General features: G+C 35.6%; 1 protein-coding gene and 1 long non-coding RNA gene across 2 annotated transcripts; both read left to right on the top strand.

The window, feature by feature from the left end:
* Window positions 1-6565: 6565 nt before the first annotated feature.
* LOC118043382 (uncharacterized) lies at window positions 6566-14577 on the top strand. The gene is made up of 12 exons (XM_035051342.2): window positions 6566-6717; window positions 7281-8644; window positions 9000-9007; window positions 9502-9677; window positions 10979-11039; window positions 11127-11225; window positions 11831-11925; window positions 12133-12246; window positions 12545-12612; window positions 13660-13770; window positions 13954-14182; window positions 14355-14577. Exons 2-12 carry the CDS (start codon window positions 7284-7286, stop codon window positions 14463-14465), a joined length of 2433 nt encoding a protein of 810 aa, XP_034907233.1. The 5' UTR covers window positions 6566-6717; window positions 7281-7283; the 3' UTR covers window positions 14466-14577.
* A 1414-nt stretch (window positions 14578-15991) lies between these two features.
* On the top strand, window positions 15992-17433 carry LOC140955088 (uncharacterized). Its single transcript, XR_012168763.1, has 3 exons — window positions 15992-16130; window positions 16439-16536; window positions 16822-17433. It is a non-coding gene; the product is annotated as an uncharacterized lncRNA (long non-coding RNA).
* The last annotated feature ends 4658 nt before the right edge of the window (window positions 17434-22091 follow it).

The raw sequence follows: 22091 nt of genomic DNA, 5'->3' as shown, positions 1-22091 counted from the left end.
TTCAAAGCTAAATGCAAAATCTGACTACACACACACACACACACACACACACATATATATATATATATATATATATATATATAGAGAGAGAGAGAGAGAGAGAGAGAGAGAGAGACCAACAAATACAGAAAATTCGAGTTAACTACTTAAATACGTTTCAGCTAGCACAGTGATTAGATCTCTCTGGGCAACAAAATAGCATGCAAGCAAGATTAAGGAGCATATAACTCGAGCTCATAAGTGAAAGTTGAAGTCATATTTGAAATAAACATGTAATCAATTGAGAAAAGCGAAAAAAGAAAGCTAAGGATCATGGGAGAAAAAAACTGATCGAGGATTACCTCTAAGAAATGAAGATGTCGAGATAGATTATGGTAAATCTAAGTTCCAAGAAATAGAAGATCGTCCATGCCAATACTAAGGATTATGGTTCTTTGGCGAACAATCTTTGCAACAGAGCAAAAGACAAGAATGAAGTGTGTTAAAACAGTTAACAGGATCATTGGAAATCAAGGATACAAGTATCTAGAATATGTTACTTCATTTTGGAATTCCCTTCATGATTTGAAGAAATACAGTTAACAGGATCATTCCACAGATGTTTTGTGATTATCTTTAATTTATTTTTGATCTTTTATATTGAATAATTAATCTTTTTATGGAGGATATTTCGATCTTTTTAGATTGAATAATGAATTTTTTATTTGAAAAAGCTATTGACACATGCTCTTTACATGCCAACACATGGAGGGCATCCACATCATTTGAATGGAGCATGAGGCGCCTCTTGGCCGACCAAACTTGCCCCTGCATCGTGTTGTTGGAAGCGTTGTTACATTCTCTTTCTCATGGTGCGACGGGTGATGGTGGATGATTGGTAGTTTGTTGCCGGTGGTCGTCTTTTTTTCCTCTTATTTTTTTATCTCCTACCCAAAAAATACATGTTATTCCTCTTTATTTTTTATATTTCAATTTTGATTCTTATTCTTTAGATTTATGATTTTTGTTCCTAACCTTTTAATAAAAGTTTTGTTTATTTTCAATTTAGTCCTTCAATTACAATTTATCATATATTATTTCTTCCATTAATTTAGTCCTTATTTTTAATTTTTTTTCCTTGGTCTTTTTTGTTAAAGTTTTTATTGGTTTTCAATTTTATCTTTCAATCAAATTTTATGTTGTATTATGTTTTCTAATTTGACCCTCATTCTCTTGAGTTTCTTTCTTTTTGTTTAAGTTGATTTTCTTTTCAATTTAACCCTCCAATCAAAAAAATTTGGTTGCCCTTTAATTTATTTTTTATTTCGATTTCACCCTCATTCTTTTAACTATGACTTTTTTGTTTTAGATCATTTTGTTTAATTGATTTTTTTCCTGACTTCATCTTTCAACATTTAATTTATTAGGGTTTAAAAAAGTTAATGCGAGTCAACATTCTTTTTTTTTCTCATTTCATTTTTGATTTAATTGTTTGACATTATGTTTTTTTAAAAAAATAAATAAAAAGAGATTGGTTTTGTGGTTATCATCAAATTTTTTTTTTATCAGGTTATCCTGGTCTCATGTCCTAGATCACGGGCTTTGCAAGGCTTTTTTTTAATTAAGTTTTTTTTAAAACAATTGTGTTTTTTTTTCATTTATCTTGATTCATCTATAAAATAAAAATATTTATTTTTAGATAATATTTATAATATTTGCATCATTGCATAATATTTTTTTCTTTTCTTTTATTCAATTAGTTTAGTATATGTCTATTTTCATTATTGTTTGATTTAATAAATAAATATTTTTAATAAATAAATTTAGTAAATACAACCGAATAAATGTTCCATGTTATAAGATCAAATCCATTGATCCATATTTATGTCTCAATTTTTTTAATTTTGCTTTTAGTTATTGTTAATAATTATTTTTATTTATTTATACATATGATTATCTATTCATTTAATTAAATATTTATATAAACTTTTTGATTTATGGTTAAAAATGTTTTTTTGAAAAAAACTATACAACCAGCGGTGTAGGCGTTAGTCAAAGGAAGTTGCCTTTCACCTTTAATTTTACTATTTTGAGAAAAAACTATACAGCCAACCCCAATTTTGAAGCTGTGAAAAAGCTCATCGAAAAAGGAAGCACAAGAATATAAGAGTGCAAATTCTAAATACTCACCTATCACGCTAACCTACCCTGAGTTTTCAGGATTGCCTTCTGAACAGGGATTCTAAAAACGAGGAAAAGGAAGCTATGATTGTAATTAAGTGTTTAATGTTGAAAAGTACTTAGCAATATAATCTTTATTTAATTGTTAGATTTAATTAATTTTGTGTCAAAAAGATTAAATTTTTTTGGTTAGTTTTTGCACATGCTTTACTTTTTATGGACAAAACCTGTCCTCAATAACAAGGGATCGCTAGTCAGAGATGTCTGAATCCCAGAATTTGGAGGAAGTGGTAGCCTAATAGCCACGGTCAATAAGCACAAGCTTTTGAGCAAATATTAGCTTCTCTTTGGGAACTAGTAGCGTTACATGAACAAAAGCAAAATAGCATTTAATTACTACATCAGAATAGAAAAAACCAAAAACACATAAAATAAATATATATTTTACTATAGGTTTTTGATAAATTTCTATATTTTTAAAATAAAAAATACAAGGAAATATATCCCATTTATCTTCCTTATCTCTTTCTACTGCAAAACAATAACCAAGAAATTCCCTTTTTTCTTCCATGATGAAGAGATAAGAAATAGGCTTTATTCAAATTAAAGATCGATGGTCATTGGCTCTCGTGATGTAGGAACTGCAAGAAACTGTAATTAAGATATTAAAGACCAGAATTGATATAGAGCTGCAAGAAATTTAAAACAATAAGAAGACGAGATCATATCCTGTGTCAAAGTCTTCGACACATTCCACTAAAAATATGCAGTCCTTGAAACAAAACACTACCATTTTTTTAGATAAGAAATATACCGTTCCTAAGCAGTACTCTTGTCAATGGAACTATTTTTTATAAATATGGAAAAACACCACACATAATAAGAAAAGGAAAGGCAGAAGACACATCTTAATTGGATTATCTTTATTCTGACGAGCATATACATACTCCACTGTCGAATAAAAGCATTGCCAGGAATAGTGCCTACAGGCTCTCCAGGTGCGGAAGTACGGGTCGATGGGCGATGGAAACAGGGCAATAGGCTCATTATTTCCTTTCGTGACATGTAAATGAGTTCAGCAGTAGCAAGAAGCGAAGCTACAAATGCCAACACCATGCCAGTTCATGTTTCTACAACTTGTTTTTGCACTTAAAAGATCCAAAAAATAATAACATGTGACGAACAAAAAATAATATACCTGGATTCAGCTATTGATGTTCTTCAAGTGCTGGTTTGCTGTTTTTGCACTTAAAATATTTTAAAAAATTCTTGAACAACTAATTTGTTCTAAAAATAACATACTAAACTATTTACATATTAACAAGACCGACCTAACTAATTAAAAAATAAAAAATAAAATTGAAAAACAACTTCTAGATTTAATCTGCACAGTAATCTTAACTTTCGTCGAGTTTTTTAAATTTCATTATAGCCTAACTATGGATTAAAAATTATATTTATTATTGTAGCACAAACATTTTTTAATACATTCCAGGAACAAGCTGTTGAGCATTCCATGTCAATAACCCAGTTGTAGTTGAAACTTTGAAAACAGGAAGGTAATTATATAATTTAGAATGGCTGTGGAAATGCACAAAGTAATCCAGAGTAATGGGTTTTTTATTAAAACAGCTCAGATTTCCATGGTTAAACATGAACAAGGGAGCTTCTTCATGCACAGCCAACTTAGGGTAAACTCTGCTGGTGATTCAAACACTCCCATGTGGGTTTATCAACCTCATCTTGCAGAGTTGATCTGCAATCAGATACTAATTATCGTGTTAGTGCAAATTATTTGATATTTAGGGATTCTTCTACATTTGGATTTTTGAAAGGGTATAAGGTCAAAGCAGCAATCACTGCATATCAGTATTTGAATACCCTTCTCTGCCTGCAATATCCTAAAAAAAATAGAGTTTGTTCTGTCAAGTCCGCCATTGTTTCAGGGGGTGTTTAAGAGAGAGTTTTAACTATATTTTTTTAACCTTATAAATGTCGTTTTATGATCTATTTAAGTAATTATAAACTTTTAAAGTAATTAGTTAGCAATGAACGAGTGGCCTTTACCCTCACCATGAAGGTTTTTTAAGAGGGGTGGAATGTAGCAAGCTAGGGTTCTACTGTTCTAGCATGGAAATGGGTCTGCAAAACAAAATTGAAAGAGGAATTGGGAAAGAAGGCTGTTGATCGGGTTGAGGCTGAGAGAGGTGTTAATTCAGAGTTTCTCTAAGGGACGGCTAGGATTGCTTTACATGGCAGATGGATGGCTCACAAGGAAAGGCCGAGTCAAGCTAGCCAAAATCTTATCAGATGTCTACAGATCAGTTTGTTATGGTTCCAATTTCAAATTACTCCCTCCTAACAAGACCAGAAGGCAGGACTAACGGCAGGCATTATGTTTTGAGTTTTCAAATTACTCCCTGCTAATACCACTAATTATTTTTTGAGTATAATAAAATTACTCTGACTTTGGTTTTGACTCTGGGTTTCAGTAAGGTTTTGTTTTGTTGGGCCAGATAGTAATGGATCAAGCCCAATATAAGAAGGCCAATCAATCCAACAAAAAATTAGTTTTGTTTTGTTTTGTTGGGCCAACAAAAAATATTGCACAATAGACACAACGGTGAAAATGCCACCGATTTTTCGATTCCTCACAACAACTGTATAGATCTTCACTCAGCTGGGTTAGTTATCCTTGGGTGTTTTTAGCGATGTGGAATCGTATGGAATGCTAAAAAGGCCACTCAAATATTCAAATTCAATGAGTATCTTGTTGGATTGATATAGTGAAAGTGCCGTTGATTTCTGATTATTTACAGCACTTGCTACTACTTCGATTTCAGATCAATTTTGGTGTGTTTCTTCGGTTTCACAAAATCATTTTTTGATGAGTGATGAGTTTCTTCTTTCTTCTTTATTTTTTAATTAATATGGGTGTTCGGCCAGCTTGCGCGTGCCTCAACTAATTTCATGGACCCTGAAATTAACAATCATGTAAGCTTTTAGTGGTCCTTAAGTTTATGAGACTCAAATTGGTAATCTCTAACAAATAAACTCAAGATCTAACTAGTCGAACTATACCTTTTAGGATTTTCTACGTGTCATGATTTTAAAATCTAACCAATGAAAATTTTGAGTTATACATGGAAGATTTAGCTTGAGTAAACTCAAGTTGATACTATTTTTTAAAAAAAATTAAAATAATATTGTTTTGATAAAAAAAAAAAGCCAACAAAATTGATAATCTAATTTTGACTGAGTAAAGCCCAGGTTAACCGGGTCATCAGGTTATTTCGATTTTTTAACTAAATTAACCAATTTAGTTTTTATTTTTTTTTCAATCCAAATTGGTTTTAGATCCCAAGTCAACTTATCATACTAATCCAAGATTTAAAAATATAATATGTATAATAAAAATATAAAAAAATAAAATTTTTAAAATTAAGGTGGGATAAAAAACCCGTTACTCAAAGTCTCATACAATCAAATTAAATGAAATTGAATACCTTCCAAGTCAAGTTAAATTATCATTCACCATGAATAATGTTTAAAAGCCCATCAAATCACAAAATAATAATAATAATAATAACCTCAGTAGATAAATATAAGGAAAATATAATTTATTTAATAATTATTTACTAGATTTGCCACTATATTGGTTTGAATTAATTATTGGGTGATTTGTTTGGGTTTCTTATTGTCATCCTAATACTAAAATATTTCAAGGTTCGAATCTTATTTTACATTCAATTCCAAAATCAGCACATATGAATCATTTCAAAGAAAAATATAAAAAAATTGAAATAAACCTAAATTTGTAGGAAACTAAGAACTAGTAAAAGTAAGAAGTCATACATTATTCCACTAAGAATATGATAGAATAATAACCCATCCTGATTAACAATGAATTAAACTTAATTTATAACTATTTATTATAATATTATAAATCTGACTCATGCAATTAATTTAGTAAGTTCTGTTTTTTGCATTTCAAAAGTGTTTTTTAAGAAAAATTAATTTTTTTACTTCAAATTAATATTTATTTTAATATTCTTAAATCATTTTAATGCGCTGATTTCAAAATAATTTTTTAAAAATAATCAAAATATTATTTTGATATATTTTCAAGTGAAAAATACTTTAAAAAAACAACCGTAACTATACTTCAAAATAGGCTACTTGTTTATCTAGTATTTAGCCATGTCAAATTTAAAATTAAATATTATTTGATTTCATTTTATGTTTTTAAAACGAAAATTAAATTTTTTTAAAAATCTTAAAATATACTATTTTGAATTAATCTGGTACAGGTGAGTAATTTATGACCCGACTCTTGGGCCTTTTGTTTATTCCTCGTATTATAAAATGGACTTTTGTTTCTATGGGCTGTAAATGAATAAAATAAGTGAGTCCAATAGGCAAGCGTTGGATTCGGGTTACCTTCAGCTCAAGCTTAGCGTCCAGAAGAAAGCAAAAAACAGAGCAAAGGTGGAGAAAGACACAGAAAGAAAGAAAGAAGCAGACAGGGAATTGACACAGACAACAGCAACAACAAAGGTACAGAAACTAACTAAACCCTCTCTTAGTGTTGCCATTTCATTTTTTTGAGTAATTTTTTTGGTTTATGTTTCGGTTTTTTTTTTTTTGGTTTCCATAAAAAGATTGCTCTATCAAAGATCTGTGTTTAGAATTCAAAGCCTAAGTTTCTTAGAGAGAAAGGTGGTCCATTTTGAAAGTATTGTTGATTTATTCTCCTCTCATTGTAATTTGTGAGAGGACGAGTTTCAATTTCAAGTTTACGATTTGTGAGAGTGTGAAAGTTTTAAGCTTTTGCCATTGTCGATTGTTGGATTTTTAAAGCTTACCATTTTATGTATAGTTTTATTGTTTCAAGCTTTTGAAGCAGTCTATATCGAGCATTGCTGACTCCATTTTGGTGTTTTTTAGTTTAAAGCTTTTTTTTCTTTTTTGTACTTGGATTTGGAGGGTTTCGGTTGGTTGGAAAAAAAAGGTTAATTCTTGTTTTGTGATGGTGGGGAGGGGGGGGGGTGAATGCTCGTTTTATTAGAGTTTTATTGTTTTGTTTTTTGATTTCTTATGAGGTTAAGTTGGTGATATAGAGCATGAGTGGTGCTCCTGTTAAAAGATCGCATGAAGAAGGTGGTCATTCTTCTTCTTTGAAATTCCCTCCTCATGAAGATACAGGTTCGTATCCTAAGCTGACATCAGGGGTTTCGAATGAGTACCATCTACCATATGAGATGGGTCTGGATGCTAGGGTGGCTAAGATTCCCAGAACTGAGTCTCGAGATGTAGATAGAAGATCACCTTTGCATTCTATGTATCGAATGCCAGCATCTTCAAATGAATCACACATGGATTCTCATTTGAATGTTGCTCCTGAAAGCAGGCCTGAATCAAGGGATTCCAAGGACAGCAGAGACTACCGGATTGAAAACCATGACCCAAGGACTGATGCAAGAGAGATGTATGGAGAGGCAAGGAGGGATTCACAAAGTGTTAAAAATGAAAAGGATGTGAGGTTTGAGAGTAGAGGGGATGACAATAAGGAAGTAAAGTATGACAGAGAAGCTCATATTGAGCCGAAGAATGACATGAAGATAGAAAAGGATGGTTTTGGTCCTGCAAGTAGTCAGGTGAATTGGAAGGAAACAAAAGAATACCATAGGGGAAAGAGATATTTGGAATCTGCAGGTGGACATGTGGATCCTTGGCATATATCACGTGGAAATTCCCAAGGCCCTGTTGAGATTGGAAAGGAAGTTGTCAGTATTGAGAAGAGGGATCATGCCAAAGTTCATGAAGCAGATGGAGAAAATAAAGTTGAATTGAAAGGCGAGGATAGATTTAAAGACAAGGAGAAGAAGAGGAAAGATTTGAAGCTCCGGGAATGGGGAGACAGAGATAAGGAAAGAAGTGACCGAAGGGGAAGTATGCAAGTAGGCAACAGTAGTGCTGAAGGAAAAGAGTCGGTGATGGAAGAGAGAGAAGGAGAGAGGTGGGAGTGGGAGAGGAAGGATCTGTCAAAAGACAGGGAAAGGTTAAAAGAGAGGGAGAAGGACCACATGAAAATAGAATCAGGAACTGGAGCTGAAAAGGAGGGTTTGCACAATGAAAAGGAGTCTGTGGATGGATCTGTCAGAATTTCAGAACAGGAAAATCCAGCTTTGGAGCCAAAGAAACAGAAGGATTTTGATAACTGGAAAAATGTCGATAAAGAAGCTAAAGATAAAAAGAAAGAAAGAGAAGCCGGCATAGAAGGAGATAGACCTGAGAAAGGTAGCATGATGTGTGGGAAAGAATCTGATGATGGATGTGCTGATGGTGAAATTGCAACTGAAAGGGAAAGAGGAGTTTTTAACTGTGGAGTCCAGCAGCGCAAGAGGATGCTTCGGCCTAGGGGCAGCCCGCAAGTGGCAAATTGTGAACCCCGGTTTAGGTCCCATACTCAAGACTCTGAGGGGTATGTTTTTCAATTCTTCTTAATTGCTGTTTTAATTGGAAGTATGTTATCCTTATGATTGATTTTGGATTATTGACAATTACCTTGTGGAAACTTGCTTTAAAATATTTGATATGAAAGTGGAAACTGCTATTATTGGAGCTAAGTGTCCTGAGATTTATCCTACAATGATAGTTTCTAAAGATAAAATTACTTTCATTGTTGCTGAAACCTTTAACCAAATTTTCCATTGTCATGAATTCTTTAGCATGTTTGTTCTCTTAGATTGGTTAAATTGAGCATCATTCTACTTTAATAATTCAAGAGTAAACTATAGTCTAAAATCATCATAACCAAGCTCCTTTATATCTTGCAGATGTCAAGGTAAGCTGCCATTTCCATTTTACGAAGCTGGAAATTTATTCGTGCGCTATGATCAATGGGTTGCATGAAGGGATCTCCTTCAGATTACTGATTGGATTGCTTAAACTGAAACTATTAGCTATCACTGCTTAATTAGATTATTATTTTAACTTCTTTCCTTTTCCACTCTCCTAATGCATTGGATATGCCAGAATGAGATGTTAGCTTTCATATTTCCCTTTTCCCCCTTCCCTTTCTTTTCTTCATTGTGCTGTATAATATTTTTTTGAGCTTCTATTAATTGGTAGATTTTGGGCCTTTTTAGGTTTCTTTGTCATAACAAATGTTTAGCTTGTGTCAACAATTCGTGCTCTCTGTGTCATAAATTACTTCTATTAGTAAACATATTAGAGCTTGCTGATGGATGATAAAATAATAACTTGATAACATCGTAGTTCACAAGTTACTTGATTTTCTTTTTTTATGGCTATTGAATTTACCTTCTGGTGCTCCAGGCAAATCTGAGGTATCTTCTGTCATTTATAAAGTTAGTGATTGCATGCAAGAGCTGATAAAATTTTGGAAGGAGTATGAAACATCTCAATCTGATAAAAATAGTGAAAGCAGTCAAAAGGGCCCCACTCTTGAAATTCGAATACCAGCTGAACATATTACTGCTACAAATCGCCAAGTAAGCATGCTGCTGTTTGTAATATTTGACACTTTTGCTTGTTTTTATAATATAATTTATTTCTTCTCTCATGTGTCTTTTTTTTCTTTCCTTTTTAATGTTTTCTTAAACTATCTTGGAATTGTATATCTCTTGGACAAATGCTAAGGGGGTCAGAGGTGAGGGTATAGTTATTGATATTCTCTTTGAGCTGTGGACTCCCCATTACGTCATCTGATTGTTGTTTGTTTGACCATGCCTTTCCATCTTACCACAAGATATTGATTGTCTCTTGTGTGGGAGCTTGTGGGAAATTCTAAGGATGCATTGGGGTCAGAACTTTTAATTGCCAGTATTATCCAAGTATGATTACATACTGCATACTTCTAAAACAAATAAAAAATGCTAAGTTATTAAACCTAAAATGTATCAACTCATTTAATTTATTAGTTCCAAGTCATTCAAAGACTCAGAAGTTTAAAAGTTTGAAAAAAATTCAACATATTGCTATTTCGTGATCATTGTAATGACACAAGAAGTTATAATACTTCTAAAGCTATCAAAACTACTAGATCTCCTGGCTTTAATAGAAAGTAATAATCCTTCTAATATGAAAATTGCTGTTGTCACTTCCCTTTCTATTATGAAAATTTAATTTTTAATTGGTTTAGGTTTGATTTACCAAAGGTTTGTCGTCCATGAACTCTATCTGTTGAAAAAATTCAACAATATATTACTATTTTTAATTTATTGTTTGAGTTGCTTGTAATATTCAATGAATTGTAATATTCGAATTGTGAATAGTAAGGTTCTAACAACCAATGGTCCATTGGTTTCCTTAAAAAGTTTCAAACCTTTCCACGTTGTCTGAATAAGGGTTTCTTCATAGAGTCTGATTTTTATTAGTTTGATTACGTGAATTTAACTAGCCTTTATCTGAAAGTTTTGGGAGGTTTAGAATTGAATGATGAGATCGGTTGTGTGGGGTTTGGTTCCTTCTATATGTTTATGTGTGTGTTGTGTCTGCAACCCAAAATTTTGAAAGATATGGCTGTTCTTAAATTTTAAGGTCAATTTGTTGGTAGATAAGTTGTATGATATGTGGGTGCCTTTTATGTTCTGATGTGTACAAATTTTTACTGTGAATCGTCAGATGGTCAACTTTCTTTAGAAGAGAAGAGACCTCTATAAGAGCAATTATGTGACATGCTAGCTCTAATATTACAGGATTTCTGCTCTGCATAGTTTGATGTCTTCATGTTTGGGTATTACCTATTAGATAAGTATGCCCATGCTTAGGTCTTTAAGTTTATTAAGTGCAGGTAAGAGGTGGACAATTATGGGGGACAGATATATATACAAATGACTCTGATCTTGTCGCTGGTATGCTGTGATATGATGAACAGTAACAATTGTAGAATTTGTTTATATCTGAACTGAAACAATATTGATGTTGCAATTTTGTTGCAGTTCTCATGCATACAGGCTACTTCCGTCCCACTGCTTCACCTCCTCCACCTGCCATCCAAGAGTTATGTGCTACTATCAGAGTGTTGCCTCCACAAGATAGTAAGCCCCTTCTATCTCGCTCTCTTTATGATGCTGCCATTTCTAAACACATTCACATCATGATCATGCAGTCAAATAATTCATGTAAATGTTACAAATCTGGAGACAGCTATCCATTTGAACTTGTGTGTCTCTACATCTTACTTCAGAATGAAATTTGTGTTGTTTCTTAAAGTTCTTATGTTGTAAGTTCGTGAAAATAATGATATCACCTAGATGGTCAGAGTAGTTTGGGTTTTGGTTGAAGTGTAGTCAACTTTGTAATGGTGTCTGAGATTGGCCTTGTATAATCGATTTTGCTGACATCAAAGTCATGCATAATCCATACCATATTTGCACAAGTGAATCACAAGGATGCAAAGACATGTTCCAAACAAGATAACTAGAGCTCTTAAAAAACCCGACATGCTTGAACTGTGCTCTTTTGTCAATTGTCAAGATGACAATACTTCCTTTGATGGTATATAGCCATACGAGAAACTTAAATGACTTACACACTCTTAACTTTTTCTTGCTAGTATTGCCTTTCTGCATGTGTGTCCTTACCATCCATGCATTATTACTTGTGCGGACTTTTAACACTGTAACTTTGGTATGTGCATTAGGCTACATTTCTATGCTGAGAAATAATGTTCGTTCACGTGCCTGGGGAGCTGGAATTGGTTGTAGCTACCGTGTTGAGCGTTGCTGCATCATGAAGGTGGTGGAAACTTTTTTCGCAATTGTAGTTTTAATCTCAATTTTTCTGCAATTCATTGAGAACCTTTAGAAATGTCTGAGGGTGTCATAGCGACATTGCTATTACCATCTTCACGAATATTGCTTGCTGCTTCTTGTTTTGTCCTACAAAATCCTAGTCAAGAAATGCCTTCAATCATGGTTATTTCTAATTTCTTGTTTATTTCAGAAAGGAGGTGGAACCATTGATCTTGAGCCCTGTCTTACACATACATCAGCAGTGGAACCTACTCTTGCTCCTGTGGCTGTTGAACGGACAATGACTACCCGTGCTGCAGCTTCGGTATGGCATTGCCATTTTCTTCCATAATCCATTGAGTTTATGTTCTTGCTCTTTACTTCTCTGTATGCTGTTCCTATATCCTGTTTTCACTGTTTGATTGAGCAAATGTTCTACTCAATTAGTAGAACTGTCATCTGAGGTAGAGCTCTGAGCAAATGTTTTACTCTTTATGATTCTGCTTATTTCAATGATAATCGCATGTTTGTGGCTACTAATAAAAAGAGCTAAAATATTTCTGTGACCAAGCACTTTTCTGTTATTTGGATCTACTTACATTATGACAGCTTTTCTCTTTCAGAATGCATTGCGGCAACAGAGATTTGTACGTGAAGTTACAATACAGTACAACCTTTGCAATGAGCCCTGGTAGATTCTAGATCTTTTTGATAACTATGATATGCTGCAATTTTTCAGATCTGTATGGACTTGAGGTTTTTGTCCTATGAAAAGTAGAAGTTAATTTTGCCATCATCCAAAATGGTTTGGAAGCAACTTGCTTTGTGTTTTATTAATTGTGATATCCATACCATGTAGTTATTTATGAAATTATCAACTGCATGTGTGTTCAAATGCGTATGTTTGTCTATTGTGCTTGTAGTCATTGACCTGTGGATCTTGCTTTTAATGCACCTAAGGCTGCAATAAAGAGATGATGATGGCCTATTTCAACTCTGTGATGTAACAAGTTTTTCTTCACATGAAAATTTAGATCTTTTATCATATAGCTGTGTGTAAAATAGGTCATCGGTATTTGTGTTTGGATTTAATTCTCCTTCTGATGAAGTGAAGAGGGAACAGAAAAGGAAAAGAAGGGCCTGAACATTTATATATGGAACAACTCTCAACTTAGATCTCATAGAGAGTTTATTTCATATCCACCCAAACAAATTCAGTTATCTTTGCTGTGGCATCAATTGTTTTCATCTTATTGTTTTGAAGTTGATAGCCTTCTAGGGAATTGTTCTTGTTTTCTTTATGGGATTTTTCTGGTTTATGAAAACTAATAGCTACCAAGATTTTAAAGGCGTTTTAAGGTTTTTTTCTTAGCAACACATAACAGATATCCTCTATTAATTTCTACAACTGCTGTGCCATTAGTTTACTATACGTGTTCTAACCCTAGATCTTGGTTTTATATAGCTGTTCTAACATTTCATTCGATCAACTATCCACAGTTTCCAACCAATAGACATGTTTATCTGAAGTTTGGATGTTTCCATGACAGTTTACTGGAGTTTAGAATGTTCCAATGACATAGTTCAATAAGTGTTTATCTTTTTTGTTTATCTGTGTGGGCACTAATTTTCATTTCCTTGCAAGGTGTTTGCACTTTTCCAATCTTCTTGTATTTCTTGACTTATATGTTAGTAAAATGCTCAATGTTTCAATTTTGATGCCTGCATAATGTATCAGGATAAAATACAGCATTAGTATTGTTGCTGACAAGGGTCTGAAAAAGCCTCTCTATACTTCTGCACGTTTGAAGAAGGGAGAAGTTCTATATTTAGAAACACATTCATGCAGGTACTTCTTCTTCTTTTGTTGTTTGCTCATGCATAGAAAACAAAATTATATTGGTTTATATATTTAAAATATTTAGTAAACGAACATTTTTTGTGTGCAAGTCTGAGGTATTGAAATCATGAAGTTCACGTGGTGAATTCTTAGTGATGTTCTGATTCTGAATTTTTGATTTCTTATGTGAAGGTACGAGCTCTGTTTTACAGGAGAGAAAATGGTGAAAGTGACACAGGCTACTCAGGTGCATGAAGAGACAAACAAGTTCCATAGTCACCAACCACATTCCTCAAACGGTGAGAAGCACGACTCTGATAATGTTCTTATTGACATATTCCGGTGGTCTCGCTGTAAGAAACCACTACCACAGAAGGTCATGCAGTCAGTTGGGATCCCATTGCCCCTGGAACATGTTGAGGTACTTTATTTCAATTTCTTTACTTGAAACTTCTCTTCATATTTAGATGTTAAAGTTTGGCATATTTTCACAAGGAGACTGCAGAAGAAACTCATATTGTCAGCTTGTAGTTACGTTTTTCTTAAGTTTTTCCCCCTTCTAGGCTGACTGCAACATCTGTGAATTTGAACAGGTATTGGAGGAGAATCTTGACTGGGAGGATGTGCAATGGTCACAAACTGGTGTATGGATAGCTGGAAAAGAATTCACACTTGCTAGGGTGCGCTTTCTATCTCCAAGTTAGCTATGGCTTCTTGTCTATCTACAAATGGTTGTGTAACAATGTGATGTATGCAGGAATAATATTTGGTTTTTAATGGTTTTATTTCTTAAATAAATCAAAGAATTGAAGTTAATCTCTTTTCTTTTTCGTTTATAAAAAATCGATTGGACTATATCCGTACCAGAGTATTTGAGCAACCAAAACAGAAGTACTGGAACTTTGAATATTGGGAAATCTGGCATTTCTTCCATTCCAAGCAAGCTAATGACCAAAGGAAAGCATCTCTCTGCAATTTCTTTTTAGCAAAATTAATTTCAGTGGACCAGATTGATCGAACTTGTATCCATGCTCTCCTGACTACTTGGAACACCTTATTTTTAAGATTGTACGCATATATATATGTACACTGTAAAACATTTAGTAAGCTGAGAATATAATTTCTTCATCTTTTGTCAGCTTCTATTTCTTTTAGAAATCTTTCAGATTCAACTAATTATTCATATCAAAAGAACCGAAGATTTAGAAAAGTATAATCTGTTTTTAAAATAGAAAGGGATGTTTTGTTCAATTATTGTTCAGAATCTTACTTCCAGATATTATTATATACAAATTAATATGAGCCACCATTATGATGAAATAAAGGTTTTGTATGAACTGGGGTGGATGAATCAAACTACGCAAACTCAGAAATGAACTGTTATACAGTGAGTGAACCCGAATTGTGAGGATACTGACTTCTGCATCGTCCTTGATATGAACCACGCACCTTAATAAGGAATTGAAAGTTCTGTAACTCGGTTAGAATAACTCAACTCGACAGCAAACTGGATTGCAAGGATGATGAAAAAAATAAAGCAGGTGTTCATCTATTGTTCTTGTGACTCTGGTTTTTTAATTGAAAAAATACATAAATGTTTTAGCATGTAACAGTAGACTCAATGATTGAAACAGTATAATGTACGTAAACATGTTGAATAGCTAGTGTGATTAAATAAAGCAAGTGATTCATGAAAGTGACATTGGTGATTTCCAGGAGGCAGGGAGACTAGTCTTTGGATACAGCACAAGGGATTTATGGCCAAGTGATTTTCTTCGGAGTTTCTATCTTCATTAATTCATTAGACTCGAGGATTTAAAGCAGTGTAATGTGAACACGTTGAACAGTTAGTTTGAATAAATGAAGCAGAAAGTGACATAAAGTTTGCATGGAGGTTTCCATGAGAGCAATCGTTCCAATAGGACAAATAATTCTAGAGGATATTTGACAGTATAGTAGTGGTTATTTTTTAAATAACTTTTCGTGTTGAAATGCATATCAATAATATTTTTTTATTTTTTAAAAATTATTTTTGATATCAGCACATCAAAACGATCCAAAACATATAAACCATATTAAATTTTAATAAAAAAAAATGGAATTTTTTGAATACACGGTTTACACGCATTTCCCAAACGGTTTCGCAAGCAGAAAGTGACACAAAGTTGCAGCTTCCTGCCAATTTCTATCGCAATGACTTTAATAGCTAGTCTTCCACTAAGAGAGAGATCTCTCAGTATACCATTGATTTCCTAATTTCCCTCACCAAATTTCTTAAACCTTTCTCATGATCGGAGCTTCTTTAATTTTCTGATTGAATTGAATCATCTCGTCTTGAGTTCTTCATCTCTATCTTTCTTGCTTGCAAGGTAAATCCTACTTTCTTCCACTAATTTTGTTTCAAATAAGATTTGCCCTTTTGGTTGTAGAATTAATAAGTAGGATTGTAGATTGATCAATCAGGTAGAACTTAATTATGTATGTTGCATAATCTATTTTAGAACTCAAAACTCATATTATAGCTTTGTTCTTACATGTTCATATTGCTATCAACTTCAACTACTTATCTTAAAAACAGCTGCTCTCAAGGTTTCTTTGTCTGTTGAGTGCCTCTTGTCAGCTTGATAGGTGACTAGTTTGGCTACTCTTTCTCATATTCTTGTGCTTACATTTTCAGATCAGCTTTCCCAGAGTTTCAACATTGGGGTGCGTCCACTCGTTACCTCACTCAGCAATTAGCTTCAGATTCTTTCGTTGAAATTCTTTTGAATCCAGGTAATGTATTTATATGTCACGACCCGAATCTTCTTCATTTTGTACCATTTTTATTGAGAAACTTTGGATTTAGTATCATCAATAGTTCCCAAATATAAACAAATTGATCTTTCTTACGTTTTTATAAATAAATTGCCTTATGGATTTCATACCAAATTCGTTGTTTTTTTCTTTTTATATTCTTTGCTGTTTTTAACTTATTATTTTAGTTTCAACCTTTCCTTTTCCGATTGATGTAACTTACGTTAATTTTATTCAATATTTTGACTTTGTTTTTATACATAGGGCACAATGGTTCAGTCAAATGATCCATTTTGGCATCATGTTGAGGAGATGAAGTGTTTGTATTGCGGGCATCAATTTGCTAAGGATACTTCCATTTCAAGGATCAAATGGCATTTATCAGGAGAGAAAGGGCGTGGTGTTGCAATTTGTAGACAAGTGTCTAAACAAGTTCAAGAAGAAGCTTTTCTAGCTATGCATGGTGGCAACAAAAGACATAAAAGCATAGCAAGTTCAAGCAATGAAAATGATAATGCCATTTCAACCACTCCACAAGAACAAAACTATAATGAAGTCGACAATTTAGCAGGAGATGGAGGAATGACACAAGCATCAGATGGAATTGGTCACACACTTGGAAGAAGTTGGGCTGAGATCTATAATTTTTTAATGGAGGATGATTTAGAGAATGGGAATGGCGGAGTAGTGTAGCCTGTTGAAAGAATGCCTTAAAAAGCTGCAGAAGATTAGGAGATTTGCTGATGAAGTTATTTACTTGAAGACCAAATCTTTAGGAATAAAATCTGATTTTATTTTATGGATTTGTTTGTCATGTAATCTTCAGATTTGATAGTCTTTGTTTCAAACTAAAACTGTATCTCTATTTAAGATGTCTCCCACATTTCTATTTTGATTCCTTTTACGTTTTATGTTCTGCACTTAGTGTAAAACAATTGACAAATTGGTATCGAGCAACAATTATCTTTAGGGATTTGTGAGGTGAAAGAACCAAAACATAAACTAAACCATGTTAGGATATTGCCAATTAGTGGCACTACCCCACCACCAAGCAAGTGGAAGCATGAATTATGGTATAATTTATGCCATGTTTTCAGCCATGTTTTTGCCTATAAAAGAGGCATGTATCTAGAGAGCAAGAGTGTGAGAAGTGTAGAGAGTGTGAAGAGAAAGAGAAGAGAAAGGGCTGCTACCATGCAGCTGCAAGGGCAGCAACGAGAGATGGGAGTTGAGTGGATGTGATCCTCCTCCATGTATTTATTGTATCCTTTCTCTATCTATAATGAAATGACTCTCTCCCGTGGATGTAGGCGATTTGCCGAACCACGTTAAATACTGTGTCTCAGTGTGCTTTCCTCTTCTATGAGCAGAGATCAGTTCATCACCGGTCCCCGGATTCTGCCCAACAATTGGTATCAGAGCATATGGTTTAAGTGGTGTTTGATTTTTGCTTAAAAATGAAAGTTGTCAAAATTGTGTTTTGACCATACCACTGTGTAGAGGAGGGAAATACAAAGCCACTGGTGAAAACCACGTCGAACATGGCCACACGCGCCGATGAGGAGGTTGGCCAAGCGCGCAGACGCGCGCCACGCGTCACACGCGTCTTCTTCGCCCGGATGGGCTGACCCGACCCGAATACCAGACGACCCGACCCACGTGGCTGACCCGGATAAGGATGATGTCAGCATGACGTAATTGTGACGTCATCATGAAAAGTAAGCATGACCCATGATGGCATCAGCATGATGTAATGGTGACGTCAGCATAGTAGGGCCCACTGCCACATCAGCGCCGTTAGCCGAGCCGAGTGGAGCCGCGCCGATGGAGCCAAAGGAGAACCGAGCCGAGCCGTGAGCTGAGGGACAGGATCCAGTGTAGCTGATCCTATGTGCAACCGGATCTGAGACTGAATCTGAGCCGTTGAATTAGGCCAGAATTGTTTTGATCAAATTGTAGCCGTCTGATGTGCGATTTGGACGATTCAAGACATGTTGCCAGCTAATTTGATCATTCTGGTTGCAATGGTAAGGTCTGATCGTTGAGATTCAAGACCGAAAATGGCAGTGGTGAATTATTAAAGAGAGATTGCCCGATCAGGAGGCATCTGAGGGTCTGGATTGAGGTCGATGGAAATGAAGAAGAAGAAGGTGCACATGTTTGCCCAATTACATGTGCTGAACTAGTAAATGGGGAAATTTATTGCCTTGATGGTAGGCAAAATTGGGACACTCTAGACACCCGGTCATGTGGACGATTTGAGGTGGAGAGTGGAAATTGACGAAGACCAATCTTGACGAATCTAAGCACCGGTAGTCTCGCTAGATGTTTAGAAATCATGTATTAAACCTGTATATTCCAGATCACTTGTGAAGGAAAGCCGCAACAAAGCTAGAAAATGGTTGTATATACGGAGAGACAGTACGATGGATAGATATGGCCTAAGAAGTTCTGTCTAGGAGATTGGGTTTTAAGCGGGACCAGTGTGACCCACTCCAGGATCTGATGGAGTGGTGATTTCTCCAAAGAAGTTAGATTCGGTGACTGTAATTTCTCGAGGGGAGAATTGATGAAGACCCTGATAATGGAAGAGAAATATAGCAAGGGGATAAAGATTGACACCCTATTTTGACTTGGCCAAGTGTTGTGACAAGATGAGCTGCTGTCAAACATAAGCAAGGAATAGGGGAAAAAAATCTAGAGAACAGATATTGCACGAAGGCACACGGAGATTGTGCAGGAGTACCCGAAGGATCCTAACGAGGTACTGTAATGAGACAACAGGTGCAAGGAGAAGAATAGTTCCCAGATGAAGCTCAGAGCAGAGACTGTGTGAAGGATGTACAACAAGAAGTCTCTTGTGCTCTTGATAAAGGCAACAAGCGAGGACCTTTCCAATGCATGCAAGGATGAAAAGATGAGCTGTTGCAGAGGCACCTAATTGAGGGGGTGCAAACGCCTGTGATAAAAGGCGACCACCTATGAAAGGTGAAGACACCAAAGAGAGTGGTGTAGGTGGAGCTGTCAAGCAGAAAGGCGTAGAAGCTCCAAACATAGAAATCGAGGTGGAGGATTGCGAGGGGTATACCACAACTTTCTCTTTCTATGTAGTCAGTGGCAGTAATCTCTCCCAAATCCACATGGTGTAGAGAATCTTGGAGCTACTTTGAAGTATCCTAGCTGAAGGAGGATGCGACTGCCTATGAAAGGCAGAGACACCTTAGAAGAAGGTGTGTGGGCTATAAAATGAGTCCTAGATTCAGACCGCCGCATGACGATGAGCGGAGGCACCTGAGGAGAAGGTGTGAGGGCCAGGATAGGAGCCCCAGTTCAGAACGCCCCAGAGCCGATGTGATGGCTAGATATAAGTGGACATGTGTATAGCTAATGAAGTAGCTATGATGAGTATGGAGACAAATGCAGGATTGACTTTCATGGATATTGCCCCCATGCTAAAGATCAATGAGCTAGAGGACATTTGCCTTGGACAATAAGTGGATGACTTGTGGAGCATTAAGACGCGACTACTATGAAGGAGTAGAGGGCATGCGCAGGTTCCGGGAACAAGTTGACTCTTGTCAAGGTGGTGAGCTCGGTGAAGGCATTGTAATACTCAGAGTATCAAGAAATATATGGATCAACCTTTAATGGGCTGCCCCCATGGTTAAAGGTGGATAGCTACCTAGACTCTTGAGACTAAGAGCGGGAGACTCACAGAGAAGTAAGGCGTGGTTCCTAGAGTGGAATAGAGGGCAGATGCAACTCCTGGATGAGTAGACTCTTGGAAGAGTGGTGGGCTCGTGATCATATTGAGATACTTAGATAATGACTGTCGCACTTGGAATATTCGTTTGAGAGAGTGTTATAAGCCTTGGTGTGAGGCTTGATAAATCATTCCGGACTGAGCATGGTTGATACGCTCGAAGGGGAATGTTCCTAGAGACAAGTGTTAACACTTTTCAAATGTGATGTATGAGACCATCTGATTGAAGTGATCCTTTGGTGACTCTGGTGATTGAAAGGTTTGGCGAGTACCTGTAAACTTGGCCACAGACGCTCTCGGAATGGTAAGCTTGGAAGAGCTGCAGAATGCAAGCTTGTGCTGATGAAGCAAGAGGACGATTGCCTACATAAATGGCAAAGGGGGTGATTGTTAGGATATTGCCAATTAGTGGCACTTCCTTGTTGGGACTATGGACACCACTTATCTCCACATTAGTATGATATTGTCCACTTTGGGCCTAAGCCCTCATGGATTTGCTCTTGGGCTATACCCCAAAAGGCCTCATACCAATAGAGATATTTGTCCATCCTTATATACCCATGATCCTCCCCATTTCTAGCCAATGTGGGACTTTGGTCGTATACCCAACAATCCTCCCCTCGAACAAAGGACCACCGAGCCTCCCCTCAAACGATCATTCATCCGTCCACTCTTTACCAACCAGGATTCTTCATTCTCTACTTCACTGTGTTGGGGTTATAGGACACGTCCATGAAGCATCCAGAGAGCACCACCTGACTTGAGAGTTTGCTCTTTCTAGGTCAACTTCTCTTCACCGTGTTGGAGCCAAGACACGTCCATGAAGCATCTGGAGTACACCGCCTATCCAATAGAGCTGATCCACATATTACATCGTGATCTAATTGGGGCCCACCACCTTTTGTTCGGCATTTTGAGGATTCATCCATCATGGCTAACTCTGGGGCAAGGCTTTGATACCACTTGTTGGGACTATGAACACCACTTATCTCCACATTGGTATGATATTGTCTACTTTGGGCCTAAGCCCTCATGGATTTGCTCTTGGGCTATACCTCAAAAGGCCTCATACCAATGAAGATATTTGTCCATCCTTATATACCCATGATCCTCCATATTTCTAGCCAATATGGGACTTTGGTCGTATACCCAACAAACCAAACAATTATCTTGAGGGATTTGATTTCCTAATTTTTTATTTGATAAAGTTGCTTCCACTAAGAGAGATCTCTCTCTCAGTATACCATTGATTTCCTAATTTCCCTCACCAAATTTCTTATTGATTTCCTAACTTCCCCCCAGCAAACTTCTTAAACTTATAGCATGTCTTTAAACGGATCATACTGTTCTGATTCCACAAACTCGTGGATAGAACCTGAGGAGGCCAGCCGTCTTCTGAGAGTGAGTTCAGTAAAATCTAATTAGTAAATGTCGTTTCATATATAGAACCATGAAAAAATACTGTTCATCTGAAGCAACTAAATTCAATGAATCCAGGAACAAGCAATCCAGGATCGCCTCCATGTACTTCCAGCATTCTTACACGAGGTTGAGAATCTAGCAGATTGAATATCCCAATTCTTGCATCTCCAGTTACAACATATACTTCATCCTTGAAAACAGCTGCGTGCTCAATCCTGGTGCACAATTTCCACTCAATAGCATAGTCAATGAAAATCCAATCGCCCTCATGATCTCCTCCATGTCTATAGAATTGTAAATAAGGGAATATAGTGAAAAAACCTATGATAAATTGTTGATCGCCTGAAGA

The sequence above is a fragment of the Populus alba genome, chromosome 19 (assembly GCF_005239225.2).
Source record: "Populus alba chromosome 19, ASM523922v2, whole genome shotgun sequence".
Lineage (NCBI taxonomy): Eukaryota > Viridiplantae > Streptophyta > Magnoliopsida > Malpighiales > Salicaceae > Populus > Populus alba.
The sequence above is the reverse complement of the archived record's forward strand: the minus strand, read 5'-3'. Positions and strand labels throughout refer to the sequence as shown.

What these genes read in the sequence shown, in the direction of transcription:
- LOC118043382 (XM_035051342.2), top strand. Translation starts at nt 7,284, where the DNA reads ATGAGTGGTGCTCCTGTTAAAAGATCGCATGAAGAAGGTGGTCATTCT. An exon ending in AACCTTTGCAATGAGCCCTG is followed by an intron (nt 12,613 to 13,659) that starts GTAGATTCTAGA and finishes ATAATGTATCAG; the next exon opens with GATAAAATACAGCATTAGTA. An exon ending in TGCCCCTGGAACATGTTGAG is followed by an intron (nt 14,183 to 14,354) that starts GTACTTTATTTC and finishes GAATTTGAACAG; the next exon opens with GTATTGGAGGAGAATCTTGA.